General features: G+C 43.8%; 1 protein-coding gene across 1 annotated transcript; it reads right to left on the reverse strand.

Annotated features, from left to right (window-relative positions):
* Positions 1-398: 398 nt before the first annotated feature.
* Positions 399-11,567, reverse strand: NKRF (NFKB repressing factor). Its single transcript, XM_065410822.1, has 3 exons — positions 11,284-11,567; positions 5,236-5,372; positions 399-2,855 (listed from the first exon to the last, which is right to left on the reverse strand). The coding sequence occupies exons 1-3, from the start codon at positions 11,565-11,567 to the stop codon at positions 874-876; spliced, it is 2,403 nt and encodes an 800-aa protein (XP_065266894.1). The 3' UTR covers positions 399-873.
* Between the last annotated feature and the right edge of the window lie 232 nt (positions 11,568-11,799).

Genomic DNA, 11,799 nt, shown 5'->3' on the forward strand with positions numbered 1-11,799 from the left:
AGACTTTTACTTGTGAATCTCTCCTTGACATACACAAGCACAGATACATTAATGTAGTGGATAGGAATAATGAAGCACAATTTGATTTTGCTCAGGGTTAAGAGCTCAGAGTCAAAGTAAAAATAGGTTTTTACATGCCACATGGCATTTGCACATGTCAAGCAGTACTTCTAGGTAAAAATCCTTCTGGCAATAACTCAGTTTAGTACAAAGTTGATTAGGGTGCATTCATTAATTCTCAGCATAGCAGAAATTTATGAATAAACTGGAACACTAGTTATAAAGAAAGTTGAATTGTTAAGCTGGTTAAAGACTTTTCCCCACATAAACACACACACACACGGTAGAGACATTTTACTTTGCTAACTCTTCTAGAATTGAGGTTTCACACAAAATTTAAGATACATACAAAATGTGGCAAATCCTGTTTTTTTCTGGAAATAAAACTGTATTTTTATTGTAGTTAATACCAACTTTACATATTTTTTCTCTGAACCGCATTTCCTCTGCTTTTAAAAGGCAAAATTTCTTTCCTGGGGCAAAAAGAATAAGGGAACTATCATTTTAAATGGTGTCAATTTTTTTGTGGTTGGACGTGTTTTTGCTATTACAAAACTATTAAAATGTGAAGGAACAAGTAATATCAAAGACACATACAGTAACTGCACTATTGGCTGCTGGGTTGTGCTAATACAATTGGACAGAACTTTGTAAGTTCTTTTTCTAATAAAGTTTTAGAAATTAAATGAGCAAAGTAAAACATAATATTAATATATCCCACAACAAGAAAATGCAGCATCTGTTTCTTTAATTAGGGATCTAGGAAACTCCATCTCCTTATGCATTCACCAATGAAATTGGACACCATGAAGCTCAATTAGCTTGAGGCATAATAAGTTCATAATGTCCAACATGGCCTTCTTGCTTCAGTTGGTCTAATAAGTCTTCCTTACGTCTCTTTCTGCTTACCACCAAGAATCTATCATGGCCCTGCCCATGGGATTTACTTTTAAGACCATATTTTTGGGCAATTTGATGTATCTGCTTCCGCTCGTCATTGGTAAGTTCTGTAGAAAAAGTCAAGTCAACATGACTATCTGAGCGCGCATAATTTCGAATGATCTGCTCAATATCTCTTTTAGCAATTTTGTTCACCCTTTCCACATCAAGCCCGAGTCCTTCCCTTTTAAATTGCTCCTTTACTGCAATAGGCTCTCGTATCCCTTCACCATCTTTCCCTAACCCACCACCTGTCCAGCCCATTTTTCTTAAAATCTGATTCCCTATGTTGTCTTCTTTAATCTTCTGTTTGAAAGCCTCTTCTGCTGAGCGGCCCCGAATCTCATTTCTTGAGATGACATCTTCGATGGTGCCCTTCTTCAGGTTATTGACGACAGTCGGCTGTGTCTTTTTGAGGATTTTCACAGCTTCCTCCGCCGCCTCATGCTTCACAGATTTCTTAACCCCAACTGCTTCAGCAATGAACTCGTTTTCTAGCATCACCTTGCACTTCCACCGCATGCCCGTCATCCTTTCGAAGACATATTCCACTGTCATCTTGTTGAACTGAGCAGTGTCGTTCAGTGTGCACACGGGATTCTCAGAGTTCTCATAGATAACAAGATCCTTCAGGTCTTTCTTTTTGCCAGAACTCCGGGATGAACAGCCCACTTTCTGAACCTGGGTTGTTTTGATGGGTGCCACATTGGACTGCATCTTTTGAAGAATTTTCAAAGCCTCATCTGCAGCTGCATGTTTGCTAGTTTTCTTACTGCCGTATCCCTCGGCTAAGCAGTGGTCTTGTAAAAACACTCTACAGCGCCATGAGCGGTTTGACATTAAGTCATATTTGTATTCAACTGACATTTTGTTAAATGAAGCCGAGTTGTTAAGTATCCCTATAGCATCGCTAGCATTTTCCGTGAGGACAAAATTAGTCCAGTGTTTGGTTGAATTACTAGAACCTTGCAAGGGATCAGAACCAGACTGCCCAGATGAAAAATCTTTGTTGGCAGCTAGAAAGTCATCAAGCTGTTTGAGAGCAGGAGGCAATTCCTGCGGGCATGTGCCGGACTCACACACTATTAAGTCCTCTCGATAGGTATGTTTGAACTTCCGCTGAGCAACTTTAACTTCCACAGACTTTTGCAACAGCTTGACTGCTAATTCTGTGGCTCGATCCCTGGATCCATTTTTGCTGCCAGCATAACCAGTAGTTAAGTAGACATTTTGGCATCTCACTTCACAAGCAAAGCCATCTGTTGGAAGCTTCTTATTTTTTGGGAGGTCGGCAGGGGCAATTTCTTTTAGAGGAGCATAAATATATTCAGGATTTGTCTTACATGCCTGAATTGACCGAGTCAACAAATATGTATAGTTAATTTTATCAGTCCCAGTGTTAGCATCTGGGTTAGCAAGATTCTTCCAGATTGCTGCTGAGAGTCTGTCAATAAAATACTGCTTTGCTGTGATAACTGACTGGGAGAACGTATCTGATGAAGACTGGAGAACTGAAGAGGAAGTGGAAAGTTGTGGAGCACCACTCTGGGTAGTGTCCATGCTGTTCAAAACCACACTGGTGGCGGTTGTCTGGCTACTTGCATAACCAAAACCCACCGAGTTGGAGAACTGGGGATCTGCTTCCTGGGTATTGAAACTGTTAAAAACAAAATCCACATAGTTTTCGACGGACTGGGCAGTGCTGTTTGTGTTTGCATCCTTGTTTGACTCCTGTGTTTGGTTGTCTGAAGGATCTTCTTTTCTTTCATCTTTTTCACTACTGGCTACAAAGTGTACAGGCTCAAAACGAGGTCTCACGCGGAACCTGGGGAGGACTTTTTTGGGAGGCTCTGGATCTACGGAATGAGTGAAATTTACAGCATTAAAAAAATAAGTTCTACAACACGGAGGGAATATGTACAGTACGATCACCGGCAGTAACTAGTAAGTTTTTGAGTACAGAATTCCCGCTCCCCACATCACAGATACCAAGATTTTCTATATGAAGATGTACGCAATAGATAAGTGGAATTTTCATTCCTAGGCAAGATATTGCAGAAGTATTTCCACTTCACCTACTACTCAGGTTCATAGATTTTAAGACCATCAGATCATTTAGTCTGAACTCCTATATAACACTGGTTAAACAATTCCAGTTACTCCTATACTGAGCACAGTAACTTACATAAGAACGGCCATACTGGGTCAGACCAAAGGTCCATCTAGTCCAGTATCCTCTCTTCCGACAGTGGCCAATGCCAGGTGCTTCAGAGGGAATGAACAGAACAGGTAATCTAATCATCAAGTGATTAATCCCGTCACCCATTCCCGGCTGCTGGCAAACTTAGGCTAGGGACACCATCCCTACCCATCCTGGCTAATAGCCATTGATGGACCTATCCTCCATTAATTTATCTTTTTTGAATCATGTTATAGTCTTGGCCTTCACAACATCCTCTGGCAGAGTTCCACAGACTGCCTTGTGTGAAGAAATACTTCCTTTTGTTTGTTTTAAACCTGCTGCCTATTAATTTCATTTGGTGACCCCTAGTTCTTGTGTTACAAGGAGTAAATAACACTTCCTTATTTAAATTCTCCACACCAGTCATGATTTTATAGACCTCTATCATATCCCCCCTTTGCGATCTCTTTTCCAAGCTGAAAAGACCCAATCCTATTAATCTCTCCTCATACAGCAGCCATTCCATACCCCTAATAATTTTTGTTGCCCTTTTCTGAACCTTTTCCAATTCCAATATATCTTTTTTGAGATGGGGTGACCACATCTGCACACAATATTCAATATGTGGGCGTACCATGGATTTATATAGAGGCAATATGATATTTTATATCTTATTATCTATCCCTTTCTTAATGATTCCCAACATTCTGTATGCTTTTTTGACTGCCACTGCACATTGAGTGGATGTTTTCAGAGAACTATCCACAATGACTCCAAGATCTTTCTTGAGTGGTAACAGCTAATTTAGACCCCATCATCTTATATGTATAGTTGGGATTATGTTTTCCAATGTGCATTACTTTGTATTTATCGACACTGAATTTCATCTGCCATTTTGTTGCCCAGTCACTCTTGTGAGACTAAATTTGGGGACGCAGTGTTTCCTATTGGATAGAGCACTGCACTGGGACACAGAAGACCTGGATGCTATCCCCAGCTCTGTCAGTGACTGTGGCAACTCACTTCACTTCTCTGTGCTTCAGTTTCCCTGTCTGCAAAATGGGGACAATGGTACTGACCTCCTTTGTAAAGATCTGGTGAAAAGTGGTCTATAATTGATATTGAAGCATATCCTCCAAAAAGTTTTGATCTGAAGACTTCAAGAGAGGGAGAATCCACCACTTCACCCTCACTTTAAAAGTTTGTGCCTTGTTTCTAATTTGAATTTGTCTGGATTAGAAACAAGACACAAATTTTACATAAACAAATACTGTGAAGACAGTATCAGAGGGGTAGCCGTGTTAGTCTGAATCTGTAAAAAGTAACAGAGGGTCCTGTGGCACCTTTAAGACTAACAGAAGTATTGGGAGCATAAACTTTCGTGGGTAAGAACCTCACTTCTTCAGATGCAAGGGCAAGACAATCACTGTATAGCTAATCTGAAGAATTAAATATCTGATGCATAAATACAGTAAGCGTAAGAGCACCCTTTCTCCACACCAGTAGTAGTATTCTGTTCAAACGACTGTAAAAGATTTAACTCCCATGCCCCAAATGCCAGGCACGTGACTTCATCAGTGAAGCAAAAGGCCATCTCAAGCACTTAGAAAGAACAATCTGATCCAATGCTAACCTGTCATGCTAACATGGGTCAGGCTGCCACGTACATCTAGACACCTCTGTTGCAGCATATTTATCATAACCCAGTTCATTTGAGATCAGTGGAAAAAAACCCTGACATCTAAATCAGATCCTTAAGCTTTTAAACTTTTGCAAGCTCCCCAACCACCACAACTCTGATTACTTCTACCATAAGCCAGCCACCAGCTGCGGTGAAGGAGAAATCCAGCCTGCTTGTGGTGTAACTCTGTGCACTAAGTTGTCCACTGCTTATTTGGCCTGCTGCCATTTCCCCCCTGAAGCATCCACTATTGGCTACAGTCAGAGGCAGACATTGGTCTGTTCTGCAGTTGCAGTTCCCGTGATCCGAAAATCATATCTGAAGCAGCAACAGAGAATGATGTCCCCTTTGATATGCAAGCAAATATACTCACTGGCATAGGGAGAGCAAGGTGGAGAGCAGGGTCTTTTTGGTGGCTTAGCAGGAGGTACCAGCTCGAACGATGGCATCTCCCCAATATCGATACCTTCAGCCATCTTGAAGACTTTCTCCATAACTTGCGAGCCATACCTGTGTTTAATTCAAGGACACGTCGCATTAGAACATGCTATACTAAAGCTCCAAGCTGCCAGGTTTTTACCAGACCTCTCCCACTTCCAGTACCAAACTCCAGGTGTCTTTACAACCAAGATTTCAGTATTTGCAACCATGCAGACAGCAAGACCTCACCACCTCACACAAGGAAAAATATGCCCGTGTGAAATATGTTGTACAATATAGCGTAGCTTGTGGATACTTCCTAATTAAGTTAAATTAGGACTAGAAAGCTGCCTGTGACATTACAAGCAAAACTCTGGTCAAATCTGGCCTGATCCAATACCCACTAAAGTCAACAGGTGTCTTGCCAATGACTTTACTGGCACTGGATCAGGCTCTAATAAATGGTGGTGAAAGTTTATGTTGCACCTGTCATCAATTCCATACAGGCAGATTTATGTCACTGTGTGGAACCCCAAAGAAGTTGGGAGACTCTGTGTGTGGCTTCCTTGCAGAACTGGGGCCCTACAGAAGAAATCTGTAATAAGGCAACAAGTCACTACTTTTCATACAGATTCTGAACAAACTCACGTATCTTAGCATCAAATATTCTGCCAATCATTCATCGCAAGTCATTAAATGAATGGAGTTTTGAATTGGTAAACTGAAGCTTCCTTTAAAGTATTTGCTATTGAAATGTACCACTTAATACAGCAACGAGGAAAATGTAAATGGCAGCAGAAAAGAAACATCAGAAAACTTGTTGCGTTTTAATTTAACAGAGTCAGAACAGTACTGAAACAGTGACTCATTGTCGCTTGCCTAGACAAAAAGCTTAGTGACAATCTGTGACATGTCTGTCACCAGACGTTTGCCATCACTGATGTCAGACAGCAGCCAAGGAACGGTTCAGTTTTTACTGTAGGAACTCAGCTGCTTTTTACTAACAATTATTACTTTAAACAACAGTTTTATTTTTAAATTAGCATTGATGTCACTGCAACATTTTAAATCCCACCGCCACAAAAGTGATGGTATGATAGTGTTCTTTCATAAGGAGTCCTGCATTAACTGAAGTCTGGTTACTGCTGCAAAAGAATGTTGCATTAGAACTGCCAAGCTCATTGGCAGTTCTAAACTAGCAGAATTCATCAGTTTACAGAATTCCAGCTCCTGTAACTTACTAAATCTTTTCAGTGTATTTAGATGGGAAAAGCTGAACTGAAAAATCTCTAACAAAGGATGGCCTGAAAACACTGCATAAAGCCATGGGCTGTAGATTTTCCATCATAGTACAGAAAGGATACACTGTTCTACCACAGGGCTGATATTTAAATTAAGCTGAGGATCAGGTCAGCATCTTATGTCTACCAAGGCAGACAAAAACTAAGGTCATCATTAGGTTCTGAGCACAAAAGCCAGAGATACCTTTTTTAAGCAAATGGCCTTTGATTAGCTTTTCAAAACTGGTGCTACACGAGTACGGAAAGTCTACTCACCGGTGGTATGTGAGAAGCTTTCCTTGTATTGATGGAGACCCAACCAGAATTTAAGCTTGCGTTTAAGTATAAGGTAACAAATATTAAGAGCAAGCTCTCTGAATGTAAACTGAGGCAGTCTCTTCTCCTGAGTCTGCAGACACTGCAATACCTACACTGCTGCTCATCCCTCTTCCAAGCAGCTACTATTCAGAACCCTGTGAGCAGCAATTAAAACGGTCAAGAAACAGGTCGATTTCACGCTGCTGCTTGAGAAAATTAGAAGCAGCCTCGGCAGCAATTGCAGGCGCTAGAGTTATTCGTGGAAGAGAGGGACCTAAAAATGGCAACAGGGGGAGACACAGAGTAGTGGATGCCATCCCCCCACAACAGCCAGGAGGTGAAAAAATGGAAGCCCTTTCTCTCTACCATCAACCAAAGGGAGGGTTGGAACTTAAACTTTATCCCCTTTCAGCTAGAAGATGATACGAAAGATGGCACCCAACCACAAGGTCCAAGAACTACTTCTGGCTACTGGGTCAATCCTTCCACTAGCAGGTGTCTGGGAAACATGAACAACCAGGGCTTGAACAAATTATTAGTTAATATAATTTAAACAGCAAACTTCCCTCTCCACTTTGCCTGGCAGCAAAGACCATTTTAGATTAGAATTTTTTTTCAGAACACAGAAATACAGCTATATTTCATAACAGAGTCACATGTCATTCTCCTCCTCTGTCCATTCCACCACTGTATGGCATGTTAATTTTGCACCTCACTACAGTATCTTTCGGGAAGTCTTCCTGCACAAATCTCTTGACTGACAGTGTCTGCACCATCTCATATCTGAACTATTCCCTTGTGCATCATCTGTGAGTTTGTAAGTTCTTCAGGGAAAGTAATCCTATTTTTTGGTGGGTTCTGTGCAGCACTGCTTACACATTTAGAGCGTTCAGTAACATCATTATTCAAGATCTGACAGCCTTCCTAATTCCTGTGTCGGGCCAGGGTAGAAGAGATGAATAAAGAAATCTCCAGTGCAGACAGGGGACATTTTAGTCTCTTGTAACCGATTTAAAGATGCCTACTCTGCTTTGTAAGACGGCAGTAAAAATGCAGAAGAAATAATAAGGGTTGCCCATTCTGTAATCCACAAGTAATTCCTCAGTAACTGGGTCTTCCTTGGCACCAGTCACATGACAGATAGTGCCCTGCATGGAGATGCACGCAGGCAGTACCCTGCACCTGCATGCAGCAGCATCACAGCAGGGTTCCATACAAGTGCAGGAGACAGTCTGCATGCATTTAATAAAGATAATCAGTACCCTAGCTCCATAAGCAACTTTAGGCTTGGATTTTTAGGCCTAGCAGTTTTTAAACTGATGGTGAACATGCAACCATGGTTGAAAATGGGTTAATGGGACATCATCAGACTAAATACCATGGCTTTTGTAATATACTATAAAGTGCTTCCTTATATCTGCTGTCAACACCACGTGAGGATATGATTATTTGTGCTGTGGTAGGGTCCCCGGTCAAGGATCAGGACCCCATTTATGTTAGGTGCTGTATAAACATAGAACAAAAAGTCTCTGTCCCAAAGAGCTTACAGTCTAAGTGTTAAATATTGAAACAATGGGCCATTCATGTTATTTGCATATGGATTAAATGATAAAAACCGTAACCAGTTTCACTTTCTGGCTCTCTCACAACTAGCACAATGAAACGTTTGGATTGTGAACACTGCAGGGGGATGTTTAGATCCAAACCAAGACAGTTAATTAAAATTCAGACAAATTATGAGAAGGGTCTATTAAAGACAGGCCTCATAAGAAGACTAACAAGTCTTAAATTTTAAAGTCTAAATTATCTTTTAGTATTTCAGAGCTTTGCTTAAGTATTACCTGCCTCGCTGAAGTTAGTCACTGTACTTTTTAAGTCATCTGCAAGTACTTATTTTTCTTTAGTTTTTTTATCCTCCCCCCACCCCAAAAAATCATTAACTTTAGAAATTTCAGTCAAAGTACACAGGGAAAGCAGCCCTTACATTCTGACTAGCAGGGATATGGAAATCTAAAACAGTATCCTAGTTACTATATTGTGGTTTCCACAAGTTAATGATTGCTATGTCTAGGGATAGCAACTACATAGCTCTTCCATTATGGAAGTCTGTTTTAACATAGCCAGAAAATTCAGTTTTAAGGTGCTTACTTTTCACTATTTATATAGCTTACTTTTTGCATTTTTCTCATCTTGAACAAGGGAAATTGACCAGTTTCACTTTTGTTTTCAGGTCAGTTTCAGGTTCTCCCTATATTAATGTTTCTTAACCATCCCTCCATGGACCAGCGCCAATCCCTGAGATTGACCTGATACAGATTAGGAAGTCAACAAGCTGGTACTTGGTATCAAAAAGGCTGAGAAACACTGTCCTACACTGAGTTGCTACATGGTGGGAGATGATGTGTTAAAAACTGATTCTGTTTAGTATTCAATAAAAAATCATCAAGGAAACATTCAGTTTGCTCTTAGCATTTACATCTCAAGTATGCAGCATTATGCTAGGGCCCAGAAAGTGCGATGCACCAAAAGGAATAACTAAAAAAGAAAGCATCTGTAAATTAATAGTCAAGAGAGGAATATTCAGACTTCGGAATCAACTGGTATTCCCTCCCTATTATGTTCTATTTAAATTTCTCTTCTTTGCTTTCAAGGCCTTTCATTACGCAGGACCCATCTACTTTTCTGCTGTGATTTCCTTTTGCATTCCCCCACATCCTTTCTACTCTTCATATGATGCTCATCTTGATGACACTTTCACAAATCTCTCCATGCCTTCTTCTGTGGTGCCCCTTATGGCTTTGCCCCTTCCAAAATCTATTCCTGAGGGCTCCACACTCATTCAAAGTCACTCCTAAAAATGCAGTTCTGCAGCATCACTTACAGAAAATGAATGTGTTTACACTAATTATATAACCCACCAAGGAACCACCAAGTCTGCCCAAAGAGAGTAACTGCATAACTATCTATAACCCATGCTGTTGCCTCAGGTGTACGTTATATCCCCACTATCAAGTCCACCATTTCAGTCCTCATCCTCCTATGACGGGGTGGCCAAACTTATTGGCCCTCTGAGCCGCACACGACAATCTTCAGCAGTTCAAGAGCCAAGGCACACTTGCTGGGGATCAGGGCTTCAGCCCCACGGGAGGCACCTGACAGGGCTTGGGGCTTCAGCCCCGCTCCTGCTGAAGCCCCAAGCCCCAGCAGGTGCGCCCCGCAGGGCAGAAGTCCCAAATCCCCCCTCCCGCTGGGCAGAAGCCCCTACCGCACCATCCTGCTGCAAGGCAGAGGTCTTGTGCTCAACCCCACAGTCTGCTAGGTGGACAATGGGAGGGGAGCAGCCTGGGGGGCTCTGCGAGCTGCACTTTAACCATAAAAGAGCCACATGTGGCTCATGACCCACAGTTTGGCCACCCCTATGCTATGAGTTCTGTCCAGGTGGAGATCTGGACCCATGCAGTGCTCATAGTAAGAAAAAGGCTTTAGATGATGAGAGCTCTTTCTGTCCGAGCTCATTCTTTTATTTTTCTTTATTCTCTCGCACCCTCAAGTATATAGAGCATCCATCAGTTTCCATCATTAATTTCAGTCTTGTGCTGGTCTGTTCGGGCTTCTGGGTGTCATGCTGATGGGTTTCACTTTATTTTTCTGTGTAACATTTCTCTAGGTCACTCTCTTTTTCTCTTTCCAGGTGGTGTCCATATTATCACTTGCTGTAGAAGTCGTGTTGGTGGCTTCCTTAAAGCGTGTCCTAAATGTGTCCACCGTCATCTTCTTATATTTGATGCTTAGCTTGGTTTGCTCCACTCAGAATTGCTGATGTTGCAGGAAACTCTTTCAGATGGACTCTGAAGAACTTCCAGAGGGTAGTTACTTTGGAAGGGTGTTATAAAATAATAATATAGCCACACACACCCCTCTTTTCCATTCAGATCTAGAGGGATACATGTCTCCATTGTCTGAGAGGGGGTTTAAGGAGCAGTCTGAGTGCAGCGAATGAGAGCCTTCAGGAATAGATTATGGAAGGGGGTTTCCAAGCAACCTGGGGGGGGGGGGCAGCATGGAAGGCACTGAGAGGAAAGGTGGGGTCTGGAGGGGAGCAGAAAGGATGAGGAGGAACACAACGAGAAATGAGATGCAGGCGGGAGCCGGGGACCGAGGCTAATGAGCACGGGTTGGAGGGGAGCGAAGGAAGGAACCCACTGACTCGGCCGCTTCCTCCTGTCACTTCCCTACGCTTCTGTCAACGCGACAAAGTTACTGGGAAGGGAAAAACCGGCCCCGATGCCCCATCCAGGCAGCCCCAAGGCCACCCCCCCCCCATCACCGGGAAGGAAACGTCCCTCCCCCGGGGAAGCCAGATCCCCATCGCGGGCCCCCTCCCGCTAGGCCCGGCCCCTCACCTGCAGCCCATGAAGACGTGGTTGGTCCAGAGCACGGAGAGCGACAGCAGCTGGTCGATCGCGGCGCCCGGGTAACTGGCCAGGTGGCGGAGGATGAACTGGCGGCGCAGCCCCCAATGCCAGTCGCTCTCCTGGTACTGGCGCCACTGCTCCAGCACAGGCTCGGGCACCGCCTCGGGCTCCGGGGGCGGCGGCGGCTGCTCCGGAGGCGGCACCGGGGGCAGCGGCGGCGGCGGCTGCGGGGTCAGGAAATCCCCGCCCAGCAGCATCCAGCCGCCAGCCATCGGCTCGGCCAGCCTGTCCGCCCGAGCCGGCGCGAGCCCGGCTCCCGGCCTGCGGGGAGAGGGAGGGCCAGGCCCCACGTGCGGCCCGAGCCGGGCGGAGGAGAAGCCGGCCCGAGCCGGGGATCCCGGGGCGGGCCCCGCGCGCAAGCTCCGCTCCCCCCCACGTGCGGCCGCGACCCCCGCGCCGGGCCCCTCACGCGCCGCCCGCACCCCGTTACACTGTAGCCTTTTT

This window comes from Emys orbicularis, chromosome 9 (assembly GCF_028017835.1).
Source record: "Emys orbicularis isolate rEmyOrb1 chromosome 9, rEmyOrb1.hap1, whole genome shotgun sequence".
In the NCBI taxonomy this organism is placed as follows: Eukaryota; Metazoa; Chordata; order Testudines; family Emydidae; genus Emys; species Emys orbicularis.